Genomic DNA, 26,166 nt, shown 5'->3' with positions numbered 1-26,166 from the left:
TGCCTATTTTTCACGTATTAGAGGTGAAGATTGCTTATTATAGCCATATCTGTTTTTCTCCTCCTCTGACCACCCCTGGCCAAACAGGGCAACCTTGTAACATCCAACATGCGACCATTCTTGCCCTTATGTGTCCATGCCCTGCGTTGCTGTCCAGCTGCTTTCTGAGAGTCCCCTTCTCATGGGATATGAACATGGTGCCCGCACATAACATGGGCCCAGTAAATTCTGTCACCGCCATAATCTTCAATATAATGAGAAGGAAAAGTCTTTTTTCTCATATCCTCAAGACCTAGTCTGTTGATAGTAAATACTAAACATTTCCTGGTGAATAAATGATTTTACTCATTCTGCCAAGTTTTATGTACCAACCAACTTGTGGGAAGACACATGATCCTTATGTTGACCCGGCATGAGAAACTGCATATTTACACAAAATCACAGCCATGTACCCTAAATTTTGTCCCATAACCTTGAATGCTTTATGATGCAAAATAGGAACAACCAGAGCCACAGATGTATCTTGGTCATCAAAGCCAAATGAGTAACTGAGTATTTTCACACACAAGAAGCCTCTTGGCAAACAGCGGGCCAAGAAGCATATGGGTGGCAACGGCCGGGAGCTCACCTTTTCTTCATGACCAACACGACTCCAAGAAATATAATCACGAACAGCAAGATGCCAGCGATGACTCCTGCGATCTTGACTGTGTGGTCTGTTTGTTTCTCGGGTTCTGGGACTGGTTTTGGAGTGGCAGCTCCTGAAGGGGAGAGGAAACGAGAAAGAAGACACGGTGGGTAAGGGAGAATAAAAATGTTAGCTTTTTAAAATTTTGCTGCATTTAACAGAGTCATAGGACTTATCAGAGTTAGCAGACAGACGAGCTTTGATTTTTTTTCAATGGCTTTCACAGGCTCTGAAAGGAATGTAATTGTTTGCATTGTTCTTCCCTATTTCACTAAACCCCAACACAAGTTGGAAAGCACACCCACGACTGACCCTTTTATAAGAGACTCTTCTCAAACACAGTTTTTAAAATATTTTTATTATCTCTATGGGCTCCCTGATCTTTCTGCCTTTTAGAAACTTGCTACCAACACAATAGACATCCTCAGCCTTTATCCAAAGTTGATTTGCTGGAACATTTCCCCCAATTATTTTTCATAAATGAAGCAGTAATTCCATAACAATATTAGCCCAAACACCTGGAGAAGAGAGATAAGCTCACTTACTGTGCATTTTACCAGCAATTGTTTTTTTAACACAATAGAGATTTTTCTCCCCCTTGCCTTTGAAAATCTAAATCTAGGTCACATCTGGTAGGCAAAAGAGTCCTTCTAAGCAATTTATTCACAAAGTGGGAAGCGGACGATGATCACACTACTGGCACCCACATTTCGTATCTGTTTAAATGAGATAACCAGGGCCTTCCAGTGGCCACTGTCTTAGCTCTCCTGCTTTCCCAGTTTCAAAACACTATCTGTCCTGTTTACAGTATAATGTGATGGAATGTCAAGTCTGTGTCTGATGAAATATCCATTTCCTCTGCTAAATGAGTTCAGGATGAAAAATATTAGGACTGAAATGTTCAATTCACTAAACAGAATCCACTTTTGAAGGGCTTCTCCCTTTTTAATCAGAGCACGACAGTCCTTGGCATCTGAGCCATCACGTCCCCTCCCTAGGGAGACAGGTCATTGGGAAAGTAGGAATTTTATGCCCAAATTTTCATGTTAGAATTTTCTTCTTGCTTTTGTTGGTAAAAATGAAATCAACACTGGCTACGGTACCAGCCCTTTCTACTCTTCCACCGGGTTTTGCATTCATGCTTCATTTGATTCTTGAAAAACTTAACCATCACTGTCTCCTGTGCACTCCAGGCTGGGCTTAGTCTAAAGATGAGTCATCGCAGAGAAGCAGGGTGTCAAGCTGTAACTTTCCATCTGTTTCCACTGGAACATATAAATGTTTCTTTCAAAAGTTATTCATATTACGATTTTATATGAGACTCTGCACCCTGAACATGGCCGTGGCCATCAGACAGACGGAGCTGCTCAAGATCGGGGAGAAACACAAGGCAGGAGACAGAGGGCCACGATCACCCGAGTTTCCACCCCACGTGTACTTTCCAATCAAAGCAACGGTTGCAAGGAGAGCAGTGGTGATGTGAAAAATCACACCTTATTAAATACAAACCCTGCCAGATATAATGACTCTTTACAGGCCATTTTTATTTCTGACCACTTCAGGAGGATGTTCTGTTATTTTGTTTGAAAGAATATCCCTCAAACAGTTGTCCAAATGAACCCCGAAAATATTTACTGTTTTTTATTATAATAACATCTGAAGTACACCACTACAACAGGCCACTGGAACATACAGCCAAGTGGTAGATTTGGAGGATACTGTTACTTTGAATAAACTGCTAAGAAAAATTTAAAGATTCATTGTGTATGTTTTAAAAGATGAATAAAAGGTGAAAAAAGCCATTCATGTAAAAATAACATATTTCAAATTCACAAAACTGACAAAAAGTCCAATGGTTTTCAATTCTGATTTTTTTTTTATCCAGTTTGAAAACTTAACTTAAAAAAATAAAATCTAATTGGTTTTATTCTTCCAAATGCTGGCACATTGGGGACCATTCCATTTACCTCACTAGGGACAGAATGCAAGTTCTCCAGATATGTTTTCTAAATAAATGATTCTCTAAGTTTTTTGTAACTAAGTTATTCCAGTAAATACAACACACAGGGAAGAAATTATTTAGAAAAACTGGATTCGGCTTAAAAATTTAAATTTAAAAAATTACAAGGATTCAACTCATACATTGTAAACACTCCATAAGAGAAGAGCGTCCTGTTAATGGTCACGTGTTTGCTTCTGTTATGTTGTGCTTTAGCCTTTTTCCTAAGCTCTATGAGAAGTGAGGAGTGACCCTACCTATCCTTGGGTCAGGGAAAGAGATCAGCCCTGCGGCCCCTCATTCCCTGCAGGAAGCACATTGCTATGCAGCCAGCGAAGGTCAGGATCATCATTCTTTAGCACCTACTTTTAACTCATTTCACGTTGCAGGTCAAGAAAATGAAATGTTCAATCTCTGTGGGACACAGTTGCAAGGTAACCATGGCAGCAATCATGCAAAATGGGGGAGCAACTGATAAAACATGAGGAGAGCTGCCCTGCAGGTCTGTGCACGACCCTCCCTTTGCCTGAAAGGTACGGCCACCAGCTCACCGTGGTGGGGCCTGGGTGAAGGGGCTCGTTCAGGTGTCTGGGTTTAGGACTACTCTGGGGAAACACAAGTTGGGCTGAAATGAGTCACGACCCCGGGAAAATCTCGCTAAGGTGTGTCATTCACTGCAGGTTCCCTCAGGGACACACCATCCCTGCCTTCTCCGTGAGCTCTGCCCTCCATCCCGGCCTGAGATGGACATCCTTCCGTCCTTCCCCCACATGATGCTCTTCTCTCCCCGTTTCTTGCTTTGGAAACATGTGCTTGTGAGCTGTCAGTCAGCCTCAGACAGAGGATAATTTGTGACAGAATGTGGTTGCAACTGATAGCTTGTTTTTTTTCCCCCTTTACCCAAATCTATGCCCGTAAGAGTGTAATTTACAAACTGCTTGGCAAGAGAGTTGTTATAATATTTCCCCTTCCGTTTTATTTTCTTGCCGGGTTTCTAACGGTATAAACTTTTATTCTTTTTTTCTCGGTATAAATTCTAATTCTTCATGGAAAGGTGTTTTTATTCTCTTCTACTGTGCATCCTGCTTAGAGGTTACTGCACATGTAGCTCCTTTTAAAGAGAATAAATTCAAATGTATGCATTTCACAGTGGGCATTATCTAGGCTTGGACGTATTCATTAAAATGATAAATAAGCTAAATGTTCAGGGGGAAGGAGAATGAACATCATCTCCGCAGATGCCCACGCTGCTGACTCCCAGTGACAGCTCCGGGTGCGTTGTTTTGTTTCGATGATCAAAAAAAGTTTTTTGTTAAAAAAGGATGGTATTCCAGTGAGCCTGCATTATTTAAGGTTTCAGATATAATGTCTAACAGGAAAACTCTCAAAAGAAAGGGAGCGATTAGCCAATGCAGTGTTTGGCTGGTTTTCAACTTGGCAGGAAACAGTCCGTCTTGGTCCAGTGTTGGACGTTAAATTCAGTAACAGCAGCTCTCAGGCTGAGAACTGGATGTACTCAGCCACTGGCTCGAGGGTCTGGGCCCAGTTCTGACCACTGAACAGGCTGCAGAAATTTCCCCCGAAGACCCACGGACACCAGCCCAGAAGGACACGGAGGCATCACCGCTGCCTGGAGTGGCTGAGCCCCCAGGGCAAGGTCTTCCTCTCCTGAGCAAACGGAAAGCCTTTCTAGAGGGAAGGGAGGGGGGCGTGGCTACCCAGAACCTCTGCACGATGGTGACTAGGGCTGGCTGCCCTTGACTGTGGGGGAAATCAGTAATATTCTCCATTTATACATCAAGAGTTTATTGCACATCCAACAATGTGCCGTGTGCTGTTCTAGAAACACAGCAGTGAGCACGTGGGTAAAACAAAAGCCTCTCTCCTTGTGGAAATTAGATTCCTGTGGGACGCAGACCCAGAGGTAAACGATACTGTGCAGGTTGTCAATCGGTGCTCGTGCTACAGAGAAACCCGTGTTGGGTGGGGATGGCAGGGCAGCGCGGTTGCCGCTGAGCTCCAAGATGGGCTATCAGAGAAGAATTACTGAGAAATAACGTGTGAGCAGAGACCAGAAAGAGGAAGGGGTGTGAGGTACGCTGACACCCAGGGAGGACAGTGGAAAGAAAAAGTTTAAAGCTACAAGACGAGACTGTGAAACACTGAGGTGTGACTGGAGTGGATATGCCGGGAAAGTGGGGGGCACAAGGACAGACTTGGGGGCACCTCAAGAGATCCTGGAAGGACTTTGCTTTTCCTCTGCACGAGACGGGAGCCACGGGGGTATTCGGAGTGGAGGAGGGATGTGATCTGGCTTAGCTTTCAACAGGATCACGCAGGATCACCAGGGTCACTGGTGGCAGTGTTTAGAACAGACCGTCGGGGGTCAACGGTGAAAACAGGTATGTCAGTTACGAGGCTATCGCGATAGTCCACACAAGAGATTAGGATGGTCTGGAATAAGACGGCAGTGGAGGCTGTGAGACATGGTCACACTTGAGATCTATTTTGACGGTCCAGCCATCAGTATTTGTCCATGAACTGGATGGAGGGCGTGTTGATACAACATCCAGGTTTCTGGGAGAAGTGACTGGGAAGATGGGGTTACCATGTCCTGGGATGCAGAGGACTTGGGGGGCAGGCGTGGAAGGGTAGGTGGGGAAATCAGGAATTTGGTTTTGGACAAGTTAGTTTTGAGATACTAGACACCCAAAGGGATCTCAAGTAGGCTGTGGGGCATAAAGGGGAGAGGTCTAGACTTGGGGTGAACATTTGGGGCGTTGCCAGCAAAACGATGGTCTTTAAAGCCATGAGACTCAGGAAGGCATCTGGGAGGTGAAGAGAGAGAGTGCGTCACGAGGAGGGACCAGTAATGGAGACGAAAAGGAATGGCAGATTGAGGGAGGGGGGAGGAGGGAAATTGGTGAGGAGAGGGAGGAAGTCAGTGTGATACAGGCAGAGAGGGAGCATCGCCACGGAGCCAGGGAGGAGTGTGGGGATCCGGGGAAGCTCTCTTCCTTAAGACGCGAGAAATTAGGGCATTCTGAATGGTGATGCGCACGGTCCCCGAGAGAGGGAAAAGCTGATGACGCAGGAGGGAAAGGAGATGGCTGCTGGAGCAGTGACCTTGAAGGGGCCAGAAGGGATGGACCTGGAGAGAGTCGTACAGAGAGATAAGGGGGCGAAGGTCTAGGGGAAGAAGGGGGAGGTGGACACCCAGGCTCCTTGAGAAAAAAGGCCTCATGAGATGAATCCGGATGATCTCAAGGCAGATGGTGACGGACATGTGCGGGTTCGGTGGGGTTGCAGGTTTGTCCAGGCACACAGAGCTGGGGCCCCTCCTCCCTGCTCACAACTAGATGAGGAAGGGGGGGAGGAGGAGAAAAGGCAGAGAGGGCCTCTTCTCCGAGTTCCATCCCAGTGAGCAGATGGGATGGACACCGATAGTGACATCCCTGGCATGGACACAGGATGGACCCCTTGCCCGAGCCATCCTATGCCCATCCCTGTGATGCGGCCGATCTTGGTTTTCACAGTCTTCAAATAAACAGCTCCTTTTATGCTCCAGGTCCTGTAAAGAGGCTCTGCAGGGGACTCGAGATGAGCAAGACGAGCGACACCTCAGCCTTCCGTGCCCGCTGCAAGAGGCCACGAGAGGTGCCACGGGGGAGCTTCAAAACCCAACTGGAGGAAAGAAGGATGTTCCCTTTGGAGAGCAATGAAGGCTGCTGCCTCACCCAGGCCAGGGGCCTCCAATGTCTGGTCCAAGTGGGTGATGGGAACTGCAAGGATGCAGGAGCTCACGGAGGGCACCCCACTGGTCGCACATAGTGCCCTCCGGTCTAAGAGTGCCAGGCACTGGGTGGATGTCGGTGCCACTCATGGAAATACCTGGCCCGCTTTCTGATGGCGGACCTGGTGTTTGGGTTCAACATTTGCACTGAATTCAAACAACAAAATACTTCATTCTCACAACATGCAAAATCAAATACCAAAATTCCACTTCTGGTATTTGAGGGGGGAAAGAGAGAAAAGAGTCGGGGGACAGCAACCGTGGGAAGTTGCTGAAAAGAGAAACAGGAGGTTGAGAAACCTTATGAGAAAAAACAAAATGGAAGCTGTGGAAACATGTAAGAATACTGTTTCTCCGAGTGTGTTTCAGAGCACTGGTCCCCAGAGATATTCTGAAGTATCCATCGGGGAAGCCTCAGCCACTCTGGACTAGCATTTTTATGACTTTATGGAATAGAGAATCTATTTCAAATAATTTTCATAGTTATTTTTCACCTTTTGCAGAGGTCTTTTCTTTTTCTTAAAAATAGCAACACCCTGGTTTTAAAGATTATTGTCAGTTCTTTCATGTCTTGCTGCTCAGAAAAATGAGAATTCCTTGCTATCTATGTTTGCTTTTTCCAGCTGTACCTTAACATTACATATAATCACGAAACATCTCCAAGATTTTTCATTTAAATTGTACATCTTTGTTTCTCCTTCTGGGAATGCAAAGTCAGTCAGTACCCCTGGAATAATCTCCGTTCACACTTTATGTATCATTTGTAACCTGATTATGCTTTTGAATTTATCATTCTTCCTTTGCACCTCATTTCCACTGTAGGGCATGCAGGGCATGTATGACGTACAACTAATAATCAGAAACATAATTTTTCATATAAAACTGAGATGCTAGATTGTTTGATATATACCATCTCTAAAAAATGAATCTACTTTTTAATTCTTGTTCTAATTTCATGACAGTTACTGCTCTCATTTATTGATGGGGCCTACAGCCTATGGGTAAGATGATCAAACCCTTATAACTTACTTTCTGGAAGTTTCCAGAGAATTATTAGTGCCGTTACTGGTCTGATGAAATGGCTTTATTTTTTCCATCTGCATTTCTCAAATCACCATCAAGTAATAAAATGAGTGAACAGCTTGTCAATAAGAAGGCATCAACTGTGTTCACCTTTCATATGAACTGAATAATCAATAAAGGAAATGTGAGTGGGTGATTTTGAGGATGTTATCAGTTAAGAGTGGACATTTCCAACAGTTTCTTTAAAACTAAACTTTGAAGGCATTAAAATAAAAATCAACTGTCCCTGACATTTTTTCCATACTTTGTGTCTGGGGTCATGCTTATGTTTAGCTCTCAGAAATCATTTATGTGGGAGAAAGGATCACACAGCATCCTGCACAAAGCAGTAACTGTTTGCAAAAGACCCTTGCAGCTTTTTCTGCTGCTTGAAATTGGTCATTCACTCTCTTATCAAAAAGTAAGTGTACCTAATAAATTCTATGTGCTTGCTAGAAAAATCCATATTTCTGAGGTTCAAAAAGTGTACAGGGTATAGCAAACTGCCTGCAGAGGTGTGACATGTCTTTTTACAGGCCAATGAGCCAAACACACAAAAAGTGACCCTCAGAGACGTACTGAGGATTCCTGGGGTCTCAGCAGAAAGTGGGGTCACATCATCTCCTGACTCTCATTTACTAAGCATATAATTTTCCTCAAACAATGAAGTTATTTAAGAAATAAGGCTTGGGCTTCCCTGGTGGCACAGTGGTTGAGAGTTCGCCTGCTGATGCGGGGGACGCAGGTTCGTGCCCCGGTCCGGGAAGATCCCACATGCCGCGGAGCGGTTGGGCCCGGGAGCCATGGCCGCTGAGCCTGCGCGTCCGGAGCCTGTGCTCCGCAACGGGAGAGGCCACAATAGTGAGAGGCCTGTGTACCGCAAAAAACAGAAATAAGGCTTACATTAGTTGTATCATTCTGTTCAATATATTTTAGAACAGAAGTTCTCTTAATTACAGAGACTTCAAGAATCATTCCAAGAGCTTTTGAATATGCAGATGGCTGGGCTCCCCAGGGACTCCGGATGGAAAGTCTGAGGTCGGACCCAGGAATCTGTATGTTCCGCCTTAGGTAATGCTCTACATGACATGAGGAAAAATCCAACCAGAGAACCATTGGTCCTAAATATCTTTGAGGAAGGTTTTCACAGACTATGGCAAAATGGGAAAAATACTTAATTGGGTGGTTGTTTATAAAATACCTCCTAATATATTAATATCTTACTTTATCATTTAGCCAATGTCCTTCATTGCACTATTTTAAAAGATCCTTTGACACAATGAAAAGGCAAACCTGGTGGAATCAAACTCTGGTTATACGATCACCCAGAGTTAGCAGGGATTGGAACGTGTTCTTAACTGTAAAGGGATTTAAAGTACGCTGATCAACTGCCCAGGTGCTACTAAATTAGATGGAAAGGAAGAAGGCTGATCTTCGTGAAGACCTACTTTGTGTGCCAGGTATCTTACGTAACCTTTATTTAACATCACACCATGAGGTATAATTAATGCCATTTTACAAATGGGGAAACTGAGGCAGCAGAAGCCGTCAGGAAGAGGAGCTTGTCTCAAGCCAGTGAGAAGGGACATGAGAGTGGGGATGGGGGGGGTGGGCGCTACACTTGGGATCCCGGTGTGACCCTGAAGCCCACGGGATTCACTGCATCTCCACTTCCGCCAGGAACACAGTAATCACTCGGGTGGTTACGCCTGACATTCTGGAGGACAAGACTCCAGTTTAAAACATCATGACCAGTTGTAAAGAGGAGAGCCTAACAAAAGGTGAAGATAAATCAAAGTGCAGAACAATGCCATAAGGAAGTTAAAATCCTGCAAGAAAAATAAGACAAATAGATGAGGGCAAAGGACGCCCCAGGCCTAAGTCCAGACAAGAGAGGCCAGATCACTGTGGTTCTGAACTGGACCAGAGGAGTGACATGCATGCGATCCTTCCAGCGCACAGTGTGCTGGTCAAGGCTGAAAGGGAATCAAAGAAAAGAAACACACATGATCGGCAGGGTAGAAAAGAAGGACTGTGATAAAAGGCAAAGGGCACTTATCTAACCAAGGACGGACCAGCAGGTGCCACGGCTGGTCTGGAGCTTCCCAAGAGGAAGTACTATTTCTCACCCACTTGTGACTTGTAAGCGTTAACCTGATGTCTGTAACCTAGTGGTCACCTGATAAGTCTTTCCTGAATGAAAGTCTTAAAACACAGAAGTTTGTTTTTCTTTTTTTAAGTAAATTTATTTATTTTTATTTTTGGCTGCGTTGGGTCTTCGTTGCCGCGCGCGGGTTTTTCTCTGGTTGCATCGAGCGGGGGCTACTCTTTGTTGCGGTGCACAGGCTTCTCATTGCAGTGGCTTCTCTTGTTGCAGAGCACGGGCTCTAGGCACGCGGGCTTCAGTAGTTATGGCTCGCGGGCTCAGTAGTTGTGGTACATGCACGGGCTTAGCTGCTCCGCGGCACGTGGGATCCTCCCGGACCAGGGCTTGAATCCGTGTCCCCTGCATTGGCAGGTGGACTTTTAACCGCTGCGCCACCAGGGAAGCCCCAGAGGGGGAGTTTTAAAAGAGAACGTTGACCATGTGCCATCTGTGTACGTGAGTAGAATGTTTTTGAATGTATAGGCTTAGACAAAGGCAGGAGTCCATGTTCCTGCAGAGAAAAGCTGCCCCTTTTTCCTCTCTGTTTTCTTGGTGCCTAGAACGTAGCATGTACTTAATAAAATTCCGAGCAAGGAAATGAATTTGGTTGTCCAGAAAGGAAATTTTGACCCTCAGCACATAAAAAAGAAATATATTACAAAGGAGATTTATTTACTCTACCCTCAGGTTGAAGAACAGTCACCTGACATTAGGTCAGTTTACCTCCCTGCCCAATGTCTAAAAATTCAAAAAACGCTATACTTTCTTCATCTCCTTTCCCGCTGCCATGGACCTGGTTCATTTCTCTTCTGGATTTTGCTCTTGACTCCTAAGGAGACATCCCAGCCAGCCGCTTAGACACTCCAGCCATACTGATCTTCCTAAAGAAGAGCCCTAATCATGCCATTCTTTCATTTAAAAAGCAAAACAAAAAACCCAAAAGCCTCCTAATGCTTATTACAAAAGGCAGCCAGGCCTCCTATGAACCGGCTCCCAGCCCCTTTCTTAACTTCATGCCTCTTCTCTCTCTACCTTCCTGCATCTACCTGGGTTCCAACCAAACGGAGATGCTCAGTCTCCCCCAGCCCCCCACATGCAACATCTCCCCTTTGGTCCTGCCACTCCTTGTCCATGGACCCATCCCTACTCACATTTCATAGGTTCAATCCTACCCATCCTTCAAAGGCCACCTAGCCCAGCGCTGTTCCTGTGCCTTTGAAGGAAGTATTCTCTCTCCTACTGAACTGCTATAGCACCTTCTTTTCACCCCTCTTGACTATTTTCAACCTAGAGTTCAGTTATTTTGGTAAGTCCTTTATATTACATGCTAATATGTGTTCCTTGGGACAAAGGTGGTTTTACTTTTCGGCCCTCACATGACCCGGCCCAGCATCTTATTATGTGCCCGCAGTTCACGCTGAATCAAAGCTCTCTCCCAATAAGTCTCACTTTAATTTTTCTGTCTTTCTCATCTGTACTCTCTTCACAGCCGACCTATTCTTTTTCCATTTGCGTTAAAGTTCTCAGACATAGGGTGATGGGTATAAAAGGAAAGAAAAAAGAGGAAAAAGTAGAAGTGTAAAGACAAGTCCAATTTTGTAGTCTTTCCTCCACCGATCCCTGGCATTTAGCGGGGGGTTACTAAGACGAGTGGGGTCTGCGGCTGCCTTCTGATGACCTTCCATGGCCATCAAGACAACATGCTGAGAAAGAAGGACCATCTGAGCCTTGGCTCCAGGGACCATGCCAGAGATTAGCCAGGGCACAGAAGGCTTTCCTCAGTATGTTGATGACAGATAAAAGTCTTTGCCAGTAAATTTACTGACCAAAATTTCATCAATGATAAAATGGGATTACTAGGAAGAAAGAGCATGGAAATAAATACTAGTGGCAAAATATTATATTTCCAGCACCAAAACAGTGAGATATATATCCATCAATGATGAGAAAGTTAACTGGGTACATATCAGAGAGACAGGAAATGAGTATCTGTCAAGAATAAAGTGTTATGAACTCAATACTTGTAATGATTAGGTAGCTGTAGACCATTCTTCATGATCATAGGTCGAATTTGTTTTAGAAGTCTTTAAACGAGTCAAAATTTCTGCTGGAGAATAATTACAATGGTCTGGGACTTTTTAGAAAGCAAAAAAAAAAAAAAGGAGAAACTTGTAAGATAACGCTAATATGATTACAATTATTATGAGTAATTTTATTTAATAAAATGGTTATATCATTCCTATGACCTTACTTTAGAAGCATTTTCTAACTTCCTTGTTACTCAGAGAAGAAATAAGGTAGAAATCTGAAAATTCCCTTTATTAAGCCTTTAAACTGGCTAAAAGACACATGTAAATCACTCTGGTGTGGGGGGCGTGTGTGTGTGCACACGCATATTTATATATAAATATATGCCAATGTCTAAAGAGATTATTCAAAGACATACACGAAGTACCCACCAAATTGGTAATACTCCACAATGTTTGTTTTTCTTTTTGTCACGTTTACTGTGAAGTTAGATATAATCTTGAGTAAAAAAGAACAAAATTAAACGACTGCAAGGACAGCACCTAGGCAAAAATCCCAGAAAAAAACTGGTATGCTGATAATGTGTTTTGACCAAGAACTCTAACTTGAGTAAACTGTTGTAATTAATAATAAACCATAATTAATAACTGCATCATTAGCAATACCAATAAGTACATTATACAGATTAAACTGAACATCAATTACATGGCTAGAGTGATGTATTGCTTGGATATTTACTGGAGGAGATGGGAAGACTCATCAGAGATTCTCATAGATGTGCCGAACACATGCCATTTATTAATTCCCGGGCAGGTGCCAGGCTGATTTTCAAAGACTGTTTCTCAGAGATAGTTATTCACTCTTCTGAATGAAAATAACATGTTGAAGAAAACTTATGTTGCTTCTCCTTCCCTTACAAACCACTCTATATTTTTCCAACTTCATACCCAGTGTCTGAAAAAGGTCCTCAATGAGATAATCTATCATCCCTCTCAACAGAGTTCTATTAAAGCACATCGTCTCGTGCTCCCTTGAGAACCAGTGTAATTGAGGGACAAACACAAAGAGAGGTGTCCACATCTAAACCAACGACAGTGAGGAAGGAACGAACGAACCCCCAAACGGCCAGGACCACAAAAGAAAGCCTTGCGTTTTATTCCGTGCGCTGGGCTACAGGGAAGTGCACACTAGCTTAGGCATTGCTTTGGGCTATTACTGCTTCAAATAAAGCAGCTGTCTTTGAAAATGCAGTGTTTTTTTTTTTTTTTCCATCAGTAGCATCATCACCATTGTTGCCAGTGGCAAGAGAACAGGCTGGGTCCTGCTGAGGCTGTTTATATCCCAAACGCAGGTAAGTGGGAAATATCATCTGTGGGAGATTCATTACAGGTCCTGACATATAATAAAATAATCACATTGCTCTCACGCTCCAGTGCTCCTGGAGACCCCAGTAGCCACGCGCTGTTCGTGTAGATAACACCCTACTTAGCATCAAGAAATCCATTCATTTTCTGGGAAGTTCACGTTTGAACCTCTAGGAAGGGCGGGGTCAGCATTCAAGCTTGGGAGGGGCGGTGGCCTGCATTGATTACGTTGTTGTTCGCTTGAAAGCCCTAACAGCCATAAACAATCCTCTATCAGGACAACAACAAACAACAAAGCCACAAAAGAAGTTACCAGCAACTGCCAACTCCTCTGCCTCGACCCGCAGCCAGCTTTGTGAGAGTCCTTTACACATGTTACTGTATTAATTCTCCCACCGCCCCCTGTGAGGTTAAGAAATAGATTCTCACGTTTTACAGATATGGAAGCTGACTTCTGGAGTTTAAGAGATTTGCTCAAGAAGTCTGGACCTGAGCTCACTACCTTTTATCCAAAGCAAATACTTTCTGAATTGTACGCTGGGACCCAGAGGTTCCCTGAGAACTGCCCTGTTAAATCCAGGCCCAGATTCCTGTCTGACATGTTTGAAAATGGCCCTAGGAAGTGTAGCTTTGAAGATGATCCGGAGTCTAAACTGGAGGGCTTTCACTGTTCCCTCTGAGCTGATCAAGGGTAGCTGCGACTCTTAGCACTTTCCCATTATTTGTCCCTATAAGGCAGGCGGGAGAAGACAGGCAGAAGCTTGAATCTGGGCTTTATCCTGAGTGGCCCACCACTGGCTTCAAATTTCTTTGAAGTCCGTAGCTCTATTTTTTTGAATGGAGCATGTAAATGTTGCCTTTTGCTCTGTGATATACTGATTTTTAATGCAAATAATGTTTTAAATGATTAACCACCAAGGAAAGTGATACTCCCTTCTGGAAGCCCTGGATTCCAGTCTGACAAGCATATGAGATGGGAAGGCAGCTAGACAAGGGCTACAGTTCCACAAAGGAGAGCGACCTCTCTTTCCCCCTTCCCCTTGGGGCAACCTTTCCAGAGAGAGAGAGAGACAGGTTATTTGATTAAGAATATATGGTCCCTAAGCTAGAAAAACCATGGCCTGAGAACGAATCAGACATTCAAAGCCAAACCCAAGATTCTATCACATGAAAACAATGACAACTCTACAAGCAGTACATATGTGCCTGCGTGTGCCTGTGTGGGGGGATTTGAATATGCTAGAACTTCAGAAGTCAATCTTTTCAAAGACTTTGGGCCTCCCCGTCAGCCCTCTGGAGACACTGATGAACAAGTTTTGACACTGATATTGTCAAAAGGGCAAATAAGATGAGGCACCTGGGTTGAAAGGACTGTGCTTTTTCAACTTTCTGTTTTGGTCCTGGACCTTTCCCTTGATTCTCATTAGGTCAGTAGAGTATTTAAAATAAGAATTCTTTCTCCAGAAAAGAGTTTTGTCTACGCTACATCTATCCTTGAAGTTTTCTTGATTTGCTTCCTCAACATCTTGCCCTGTTAAGATGCTGGAGGAAGTCCTGACTTCTTTTCCATTCTGACTCAGTACACTGGCTCACACCCATAAACACTTTAAAAACCTCTCACAGGGACTTCCCTGGTGGCGCAGTGGTTAAGAATCCGCCTGCCAGTGCAGGGGACACAGGTTCAAGCCCTGGTCTGGGAAGATCCCACATGCCACGGAGCAACTAAGCCTGTATGCCACAGCTACTGAGCCTGCACTCTAGAGCCCACGAGCCACAACTACTGAGCCTGAAAACCACAACTACCAAAGCCCGCATGCCTAGAGCCTGTGCTCTGCAACAAGAGAAGCCACTGCAATGAGAAGCCCGTGCACCACAACAAAGAGTAGCCCCCACTCACTCGTCAGAACTACAGAAAGCCCGTGCGCAGCAATGAAGACCCAACGCAGCCAAAAATAAATTAATTAATAAATTTATAAAACAAAACAAAACAACAACCTCTCACAAATACTAAGCATTTTACAGTATTCTAAAAATACTTATTTATAGGAGAAACTAGTTCAAAGTCAACCAAAAATGCACAGCAGTAAGACATGGCCCTTTGCCTACAAATTCTCAGTGGAATTCACTGGTTTCTTAGACATTAAGCTGTTGGAATTCATGTTGATGCCTTATGTTCTAAATGGTAGTCACGTTTTTCTAAAGCAAGTAAAGTGCTGAAAACCAAAGTATCACAATTGGTATCTCTCAACAATAGTCAGTGAATGGCTTCAATGTTGTCTAGTTCCATGCTAGCCATTGAGGTAAAAAGAAACACCTAGTAAAACAGGTATTGTCACTCAGCTTTAATAAATATTTAAAAAAATATCCAGGCCTTTTCCATGTTAACTGATATCAAGTATGAATCAATATAATTTCACTATAAAATTGATACTATATATTCCTTACAGGAAAGGCAAGAATAATTTAACTCAGTGACATAAAATCTTTTGTGCAAAATCTCTATTTTTTAAAACTGCAGGAATTCTTTTTCCCAGTATTTTGCACCTTTTACCCAAATTTTAGTTTATTTTAAGCTCAAAACTTTACCTTCAGCATTCCTTTTGGATATGCACAATGCACTAGATTAATAACAAAATTATAAGGTAGATTTCCTAAAATATAAAATCTCAATTTATGCTTTTCAAGCCAGGAAGCTCTATGCCTTAAGCAAATAAAAGACAGTTAAACATATTGTTTTACCTTCCTTTATCACACTGCTGATAGAAAGAGAAAACACAAAAGGATACTGAAAAATTAAATTGCTCTCTTACACTGAAAATCTTTTACATAGAAATTCTAAAGTTTATGTAGTAAAAATGGAAAACAACACTATTTCAGGGTAATATACATCTTTTAAAATATATTACTTCTGAAACTAAATGCTTGACATTTGACTCAGTGTTTCCTTCCAAAAATGACAAGGAAAAGGAACAGAATCTTCCCTGGCAGTCCTGTATCCTCTCACCATTGTCTTGTAACTGTACCATTTTATGGATGAAACTGCCATAGCAAAACGACAAATACAACACATAAAAGAACAAAAAAGGGCAATAAATTACCAGTGACACTGCAGCCCATTAAAATGCATTCAGCTGCTGTTGCAGGAAGAAGAAAAACTTCCCCTCACTTTATATTCTTCTAGATGAAAAGGAAATTTTAGAATCCTCAAGCAACCCTTATAAGAGATGCTGAAATTCCAACCAAATTCTCCTCACATTAACTGCCCATGTTGGCCTCTGAAATGTATAGCACTGATACCCCGTTCCCTCTTTACTAAGAAAGGCCCAAGACGGGGCATGTGAATTGCTCATCCTCTGTGCTGATAGGATACTGCATTTGAAAAAAGCCAGGACACCTAACTAGTTGGCAAATGGTAGGTCTTACTCAGCCACTATTTCCAATATATTGATTATCAGCTTCAATAAAGAGTTTGGCATTTTAATTGATAAGGAAGCCTAAAGGAGGCATTTTCTTTGCTTAATTTTCACCCAAAATTCTCTCAAAAGGTCCAATCGAAGCTCTATGACTCCATGACTGGGGAATAATAGGATAGTACGTTTAGAGCCCAACTGATTATAAGTTAACTTATTTCATTATGCACTTATCGTATTACAGAGTTCAAGAAACTGGTAAATTTGTTGAAGTGGGTTATTTATCGAACTGTTTTATGTTGGTCCTAACAAAGATGGTAGACAGAAGTTACACTTCCTTGAATCTCTTAACGCAGAGCTCATTACCCATCAAGCTCTCCAAGGAGATGAGAGGGTCTTCAATGTGAAGGATGAACGAGGGAAGCTTGCCTCCTAAAGTACGGACAGTGGATGCTCGTGGAGCAGCGCAGAGCACAGCCACAACAGCTAAGGGCTTCAGGGACTGAAATGCTGCGACTTATTTTAATCAGAACTGAACTGTACGCCCTTCCTGGAAGTGCCGGACAGGAGGCTAGCCATCGGAGGCCCATGGGACACTTGGTCACGTGACACTCTGTACCTCCTGGAGACCCAATCCTGACGGCGTGACAGTCAGGAGCCCCTCTCGGGGGGATATTATTTTAAAAAAGTGGTGTGGAAATTAGTTCACACCTTTAAGACCATTTTACCTTTTAGAAGTGAATTCATTCCATCGGAAAATGAGAGCTGGTCTCTGAGTACCTTTCACGTGCCCAGCTCTGAGTGGCAGGTTGTGGAAAGTATAAAGAGACATACAATACGGCCCCTGGAGTAGTAGATAAAACTATTTCCACACAGCAACGAAGAGTCTGAATGCTACAACTAAAAGATCCCGCACGCTGCAACTAAGAGCCAGTGCAGCCAGAATAAATATAATTAATTAATTTAAAAAAAACCCACCTATTTCCACACATATTTCATAGTAGACACAACCAACTATCTCCAGTACAACACTTTATGAGCCTAATGACTGAATTCTTTTTTTTTTAAACATCTGTATTGGAGTATAATTGTTTTAGTGTTAGTTTCTGCTGTATAACAAAGTGAATCACCTATACATATGCGTATATCCCCATATCTCCTCCCTCTTGTGTCTCCCTCCCACCCTCCCTATCCCACCCCTCTAGGTGGTCACAAAGCACTGAGCTGATCTCCCTGTGCTATGTGGCTGCTTCCCACTAGCTAGCTATTTTACATTTGGTAGTATTTATAAATCCATGCCACTCTCTCACTTCGTCCCAGCTTACCCTTCCCCCTCCCTGTGTCCTCAAGTCCATTCTCTATGTCTGCATCTTTATTCCTGTCCTGCCCCTAGGTTCTTCAGGACGAATTTTTTTTTCTTTTTAGATTCCATATATATGTGTTAGCATATGGTATTTGTTTTTCTTTCCGACTTACTTCATTCTGGATGACAGACTCTAGGTCCATCCGCCTCACTACAAATAACTCAACTTCATTTCTTTTTATAGCTGAGTAATATTCCATTGCATATATGTGCTGCATCTTCTTTATCCATTCATCTGTCGATGAACGACTGAATTCTTGAAAGGGCAAAATATAACTGTCTGCAGCTAAAGGTGGTGGGACTTTATCTCAGTGAGCATATATTCAAGCAGGACTGCTGAGTTTTATTATCCTTTATGTTCTTTGCCACTTTTGATTCATACGCATACCCCGGTGAATACCGCTCAAAATAAATGCAGTGGTGATCTCGGGCAAGAGGCTGAATGAAACCATCCCACCTCCAAGGTACTCAACGTGTTGCTAAGACGTGTTGGAACCTGTCCCTTTAGTTTTCTATCATGTGTTCTTTCATGCTGATCGTAGATGATCAATAACCCAGGGCAGGGACTCAGACTGCATCAACTCCCTGGAATTTAGCTCTTCTATTTGTATCCACTCACTCTGTTCTTTTCCTCCAGGCTGGTGGATGATCTTCCATTTCTTAGGGTTTTATTTCAGTCTCTTGGCCTTTTTCACCTCTCCTCCAATGTTTCCAGTGCATCTGGGGTGTCTAGTGCAGACGTGAACCTGTCTGCCCCTCTTGCAAACACCTCAGTGCTTCCTACTGTTCTTGATCAAAGCCCGTACTGTAATTTACAGGGTCACGGTCGACCTCCTTTCACCTGTACAACCTGAGTGCTCACGCATCCTTCCAGCCACGGTGGCCGTTTTCCAATCCTTCATTCTTGCTCAAGCTACTTCCCAGCCTGGGGCCTTTGCACATGCTGTTCCTGCCACTGACTGAGCTACAGGTCAGTGAATAATCCTACCACCTTCACGCTGTAGCCAGTCCTTGGAGTTACACAATGTGGCTAAGACCTGCTTTCAGTTATGTCTTCATCTTACAGAGAACCTTGGGTCCACAGAAGGACAAACTCTGCCTCTCTGCATTTACCCTGCCCCAGATTACTGCTCACAAACAGCACCAAGGACCCACTGGCTGGGCCTGACAGGCGGAGGTGGAGAAGTGGACAGACGCAGTCTGGGACTGGGAGTAAAACAGATAACGTTGCTGTGAGTGGGTGGGCCTCTCTCCAAACAATTCAGTGAAAAGGAAACTTTTCTATGGCTCGGCCAAAAGAAACGGTTTATTAAAACTGTGCTTTTGTAAATGGGTTGCAAAACCATGAGTCTATTTTATTTGCAATGGAAAGGTCGACTGAATTAGAAATATATACTATAAAGAAGAGACATATTTGGCAATTAACATAAAATCAGTCAAAAGTAGGCAAAATAAACCAATGTCAAAAGATTCTCACCTTCATTCAAAATTTGTTCAAAATCTACCTATCATAGTGAGGAAAGCTAAAAAATACCTAGGAACAAATTTAACAAGGAAAAGCATCAACTGTGCAGTCACTCAGTAAATAATTTTGAACACCCTCTGGTAGAACAGGAGAGACAGACAAAGCCCTGCTCCCATCATATCCTAGGAGGGAGATACAGAGTCATCAGGGAACTTCCAAGAGAGGCAGAGTGACGGGCTGGCCGGTGGCCAGGGGGCCACCGGGCCATGGACTTCAGGGACCACGGTCTAGGGAGGTCTCCCGAGGAAGTGACACTTGTGCTGAACCTTGGTGCTGAGGAGCAGCTGGTGATGGGAAGGCGGGGGACAGAGCAAGTGCAAACAGCCGGCACAGGATCAGCTTGGTGATCTGGAGAAACAGAAGGAAGGTGGGCGCTGAGAGTGAGGGATGTGAGATGAGGATCTGTGAGGCCGGGCTGGAGGGTGCAGCCCCTGCACTGTTGATGCCAAGCTCGGAATTTTATTCCGCGTGCCATGGGAAGCTCTTCGACGGCTTCTGAAGAGGAGTGATGGGGCCAGGATTCGATTTCACACGCCAGGTCATCTGCGACGTGGACAATGAATGAGTAGGGAGTCGTGGAAGTGAGTCGGGGACCCGTCAAATGCCTGGGGGGTGGTGACCGTGGGAAGGTGAGATGTGGCTGAACTTGGAATTCCTTTTGGGGGGAGACTAGACAAAAATGACTTATATATTAAAAAAAAACCCTCCAGAATTGTATTAGAAGTCGTACGACAGGATCCGAATAAATGGAGGAATCTAGCGTATTTCCCACAGTGATGATGATGCATAAATTTAATAAGATTCCAAAGAGAATCTCGGTGGCATTTTGGGGACCTGGCTACCTTGTGGGCACTGGACCTTCTTGATGTCTAGGATTTATCAGAGCTCGGCAGACAGATTCCTGCCCTCAGGGAGCTTCTGTTCCAGGAGGGGAACAAAAACGGTAGAAACAGAACAAATAGGCACAAAGGTGATAAGTGCTGTGAAGAACAAGGACGTGGTAGTGGAAAGGGACAGACTGTGTCAGGGAGACACAGGGAGAGAGGCATCGGGGGGCTGCTCCCTTAGGAAGGCCAAGTGCTCAAGGCAGACCTCCCTGAGAAGGTGGGGTTTGAGCAAAGGCTGTAGGGGGTGAGGGGGTCAGGCAAGCGGGGATCTGGGGAGAAATGTTCCCAAGCAGGGGAAGCTGGAGCGAGAGCCTGAAGGTGGGAGCTTGGCTGGTGTGTCTGAAGGACAACAGCGGGGACTGGTGTGGACGGAGGCAGAGGGAGGAGGGGGGAGGGGAGGGAAGCCGGTCATTCCAGGGCTTCTGGGCTGCTGGGAGGGCTGGTAAGTAGACGGAGAAGGATGAGGGCCGGGGGATTTCTGACAGAGAAAAGGAGAGAATTCTAGTTTCATCAGAAAATGTCTTAAAAGCCAGTGTCATCAAAAGGTGATGATAACACTGTAGGAAGAGACAAAGAGGCCCTTCGCGCAATCTACGTGTGAGATCTGAATACATGACATCACGGCCTTTCATTCCTGTGGGAAAGTAGTTGCTTATTTAATGATGAGACCAGCCTAACTGGTTGTTTCTCTGGGAAGAAGCTGGACCTCTGCCCTGGAAACACTTCAGGCCATCTCAGTGGTAACTTCTAGATGGATTCAAGAGTCAAAGAGAGAAAACACCCCAAATTCAGGGTCCTGGCTGGATAATCTGAGGGATGAGGAGACCTTCTCAGGCAGAACAAGCCCTGCAATGGCCGGCTGGGTGGACGCAGCCTCTGTCACCGCTCAGGCAGGGGACATCACTGTGGCCAAGGTGCAGACCTCAAGAATGTCTGCCTGTTTCTGCAGTTTCTCCAGCGACACTCGGAAGGACGGGAACAGGCGCCGAGAAAGCAGGCTGTGGGGTTTCCTCAGGAGTCAGTGAAGGAATGCAGAGGGGTGTCTCGAACAGAAGGTTGTCCGTGAACAATGGAGCCGCTTCCTTCCTCAGTGGAGACCTAGTTCACTGACTTCCGTGTGTTATATGTTACATTAAAAAAAAAAAAAAAGTCTGTTTGCTTTAAGAGCCACGTTGGGGCGAAAGAAATTCCTTGGGGTTTATTTCCTGCGAGCTTTGCCAATATACTGACAAAGATTCTTGCTGTGACCAAACTCTAGGTGGGCTCTTCTGAGCCCCTTTGACACAACAGAACATTTGTGTCCTGAGGACGATGCCCAGAAGAAGCTGGTCAAACGTCCTCACTTCCTTTCCCAGATGCCACCACTCCAATGAGTCCCTGCTGCTCACACGGGAAGGAGGGAGAAGGGACAGGATTCTCTCTGGGGCCAAACCCCAGTCACGCTCCTCTGGGTCCTCCTCTCCACCAGGCCCCCACCTGGGCCCACAGAGACTTGAACAAAGACGGACATAGTTTCTAACAGCTCAAGGCTGCATCCCTAGGTGACCCCAGACCCCCTGAGAAACTCAAGGCTGCCCAGAGAATGGATGCTGGTCCCAGCGACACCTGAGGACAGGGCCCTGGCTCCCAGCCTCTGTGGACAGGAGGACCTGACTTATTCCATAAGCACCAGTCAGCAAACCAGATGGTGTTACATAGACCAATGTTTCACTTCCCTGACCCTACTGAGCCCCCATCACCCCTTTCCCACCCCCTCATCCTTCCTGTAAAGGCCCAGTCACCTCTCAGCAAATCATACTGGAGTGCAGCGCGACCCTTACAGGTCAGCAGTTACTGAAAAAATCTGTTTTCGCCACTTTAGCTGATGTCGGGCTGTGTTTATCTTTATCGACACACACATCTCCTACACGTATCTTTTCCAAAACTTCAAACTTTATGTGGGAATAAGTGTTGGCTAGTTCTCTATTTTTTTAGTACTAATTATATCTAGCAAGTAATTCTACATGCTCTGATGTATCTGATTTGTACCTGAATCCCAGAAGTCACCTTGTTTATAAATACTCTACAATACAGATCTTATCATTTTAGATGTTTGTCTTAAGCAAAACAGATGATAAAAAGTACTTGTTGAAGAAAACCATTCTCCACAGCATCTCAGAGCTGGCTGGGGTTTTAAATCATAAATAGAAATATCAATATAAAATAAACAGCCTAGAGGTATTTATAAAGTGAAGTAAAAAAATCTTAAAGAGAAATTTCTAGCATGTGCAGCTTTTAATTTTCCTCCCAAAGCAGTTCTATATTATAGACAATTAATAACGAAACTGAGGGAATGAAGTAGAAAGAAGCATTTCCAGTTTCTAGAATTTTCTGTGTGCTCTCTTTAGAGTAGGAGTTTTGGGGTAAGACTGGACCATTAATTCAATTATATATTCTGTTCTTTCATAATTCCCTAACTACGGTGGTTTAGTAAATTGTTTTTTAAAACTGTGCGTTACAACCCATTAGTGGGAAATGAAATTGATTCAGTAGGTAGCAACTAAATTTAAAAAAATGAAATAGAATAAGATACAACAGAATAGAACAGGTCGGAATGCAGCTTATTCACACAGAGCAGCATTGGCAGGACAGTTTCTAAATCTTTTGCTTCAGTTAAACATCTGTGTATGTGTATGTGTGTATGTTGGGTGGTGATGTATTCCTACTGTTGAATGAGGACAAAAACGTTTAAGAAACAGCCCCAGTGTGATGACAGGCCTGCTTATCAAATATACCAGCATCCTGCATCTGAGATTCATTCATTCAGTGAATTAAATTAGCCAACATTTATGGGCACTTTTGCTGTGTCTGACACGTTCCAGGTGCTGGGAGTCAGTCACCGGGTGCTTGCGTTCTCTGTTACAGAAGGGAGGAGGGTCCCATCTACCCCGAGGTGAACCGAACCAGCATGGATTACATTCTGGGACAACGGGATCTAGGCTGCAGAGAACTCACTGTCTTACCAAAGTTTCCTCTAAGTACAGCTTCCAATAGCATTTGTAGGGGCAAGATGTCAGCACAATTAAAACAAAACGGACCAGAAAATTGCTAGTCATTCAGAATGCATCCCTCGTGATTTCCTGTTGGCTTCCAGAAGGGCCTGTGTTGATCTAATAAACAATGGGTCACAGATGTGAAATGTTCAGAACTGTCCCACTGACCATTTTCTAAGTAACTCGACACGAAGAGAAAGATTTTGAAATACACGTCCTTTCCCCCCATTGTTACAAAGCTGTTGTCTCTTCTCAACTACGAAATGACAAGCATGATGGTCATTTTTCATTGATAAGAGCATGTGTGCGTTTAGGTTTTGGTGTCACTCATGCAAATATGTCTGATGCCAAGAGTCTGGGCAACCACACAAAGTAAACATATTTATGAGAGTTAGTAGCCCTTGACCCGGCACACAGAAGGTGCTCGATCAGTGCTCAATCAGAAGGTGCTACATGTCAATCGGCGACTGAATGAATGAAGACTCATGCTTGCAGTACAACTCAGGAATAAATCTATTTAAAAAAGACAGTGTTACTGCTATCCAAGTGGATGGCTGATACAAACAGAAAATACAAAAGAAATATTACTTGAGCTTGAATTTATCTGGGTAAGAGTAACCATCACTAACAGCAGCAGGAAATACTGAAAAAAAGGACAAGAGTAGTTTTGTACTGGCTTTTCAGGCTTATTCTAACACTCCATCATTTTCATCCCTGATAAACCAAAGTAAATGGTGGTGATCACCTGCAGCCCTTAAAAGACAGCTGCCACATACTTCAGCTACGTATGCGTCCTCCGCAGACTAGTTACAAAATAACAAGGTACGACAGATCTGAAAGCTTTGGGAAGGAGGCTGATTTATGAAGTGTCTTCTTAATCATGGGAGTTTTAGAGAGAACACTATATTCAGAAGTTTCTCTTACTTCATTCCTAGTGAACCACGTGCGGAATTTGAAAGCAGTGGGTTATGGGGAAAGTCTCAAAAGGGGCTATTTAACTATATCCCCTACAAGTACTCATTTTATGAGAGTGAGGCCAACCTATTTTTAATGTTTGCTGACAAGACTGGTACCAGCTCAGACGTAATGGGGCAGGGGTCAGACTTGCTGAAGATCCCAGATTACCTTCAAGGTGGACACAGAACCCTACGCAGAGTGCATGGGCCAGGCCCGAGACGTAAAGGTTTTAGAGGAGAGGACTTATGTAAGAAAGACACGATCCCTTAAGTACTTCAACTGTTGGGAGGAACACATCAGAAGTTCAGGATAAGAGAGTGTCTGCAACAACTGAACTTCAACCAGTAAAAGAAATATGCTTAAAAGGAACTTGAAAGCAAAGGCAGAACTGTTAGTAATAAGTTTATAGCTTTTAGGCCCTGAAACAGAGGGCTGAAAATATGTATGGAATTCCAGCTGAGAAAGAAGTAAAATTATCCTACAGTTCTTTACCTTAGATAAAGCAGTCTATAATTTTCCTGAGTTCTCAGCTGCTTTATATTCCAAAATAATAAGCTCACGGAACAACTTAAACATTCATGAATTCTTACTATGAGTTAAGCTTTACTTTTTTTTCTTAAATGTTAGGGTATATGCCTTAATCTCATACACACAAAACAGTTGCAGGAGTGGAAATTCTACGGAATGCAGTTGCATGTTTCTTACTTGGCTTCCTCACGCCTATAACTCATGCAACAAACTACCATATTGGGGATGCCTCTGAAAGCAGAACTTGAGTCCTGCTCCTGTGACTGTGTTAGAAACCTTGACAATGGCTTGCTTCTCTTGCAGGACCAAAGCTGGTCTTCTGGCATTCTCTAACCACTCACCTTTGATATGCAGTAATGTACTGGATTCTTTTCCTATATAAGTTTATACGTTTGTCCATATACCTTTAGAGGCAGTTCAAATGGACAAGCTAACTTCTCTTGGTATAAAGAGGCACACAGTTCAATTCCACGACTCAAAGCCATTCAATTGTTTTAAAACTTCCCTAAATTATTCAGTGCATTTGACTTGCAGATGTGCCTCTGCTTGCTATAAACACTGTGCTTTGAAACAAGGATCTGTAAGGAATGCAGTCAGCTCTGCTCCAGTTGTAGGAACTTGAAAAGCTGAACAGCGTCACCCCAAACATCTTTGGGTGGCTTCACTTAACAACACTGGCAGATGAGCCTGTGGATTGTTAAATGGGTGTGCAAACTAGACCCTACAAGGTGAAAATAAACCCCTCACGTTCAGATCTCGACGCCTTTCTGGGTTAATCTGGATAACTGGGAAAACATCTTTACGTGTTTTGATTGAAATCCTCTTTGATGGCATTGCCATTGCAAATCCAGCAAATTTCATTCTGTATAACATTAGGCTAGAAAGGAACATACCGACAGACACACAGACAATGGGATCATGCAGCGGGGCTGTGCTGAATGCAGGGGTATACATGTGCACACAGAAGAGGCCGAGCACACCACTTAATTTAACGCGGGCACAGGTCTGTACCGAGAGTCGGAGACATCGTCAACAAGCCTTAAAGCGAAGGAGGAGATGTAGAGGGGAAACGAAGCCGAGAAAAATGAGCAGGAAATGGGCAAGATGACTCATCTATACTTGAAGGTCTGACCTGTCAGCTGGTCGTCGCCTGCAGCAGGGGCGATGCGAATGTGAGGTGTCGTAAGCTGAGTCACGATTATCGCAGCTATGGCAAAGGAAGATTCCCAGGTCAGCATGCATGAGGGAAGAAAAAGCCAGACTGAAGCTAGGCTAGCAAGGAGAATCTCCATCCGCATATCACATCATCTCAACTTTCTTCCAGCAACAACAAAAAGAGAAGGAAAAAGGAAAACAACCACAGCGAGCCGTTGAATTTTCTGAG

General features: G+C 43.9%; 1 protein-coding gene across 8 annotated transcripts in view; it reads right to left on the bottom strand.

Annotated features, from left to right (window-relative positions):
* PTPRM (protein tyrosine phosphatase receptor type M) overlaps nucleotides 1-26,166 on the bottom strand; it is a 798,567-nt gene that overhangs the window by 234,625 nt on the left and 537,776 nt on the right. For 7 of the 8 annotated variants that reach the window (XM_079943436.1, XM_079943437.1, XM_079943438.1 and 4 more), the window contains one exon: nucleotides 629-761. In XM_079943436.1, coding sequence (XP_079799562.1) covers nucleotides 629-761 — 133 coding nt within the window. Of the gene's footprint in view, nucleotides 1-628; nucleotides 762-25,914; nucleotides 25,990-26,166 lie in introns of all 8 variants that reach the window. The other variant, XM_079943439.1, reaches the window with a different exon arrangement.

Source organism: Stenella coeruleoalba (genome assembly GCF_951394435.1).
Source record: "Stenella coeruleoalba genome assembly, chromosome: 14".
Taxonomy (NCBI): Eukaryota; Metazoa; Chordata; class Mammalia; order Artiodactyla; family Delphinidae; genus Stenella; species Stenella coeruleoalba.
This window is presented reverse-complemented; position numbering and strand designations above follow the sequence as displayed.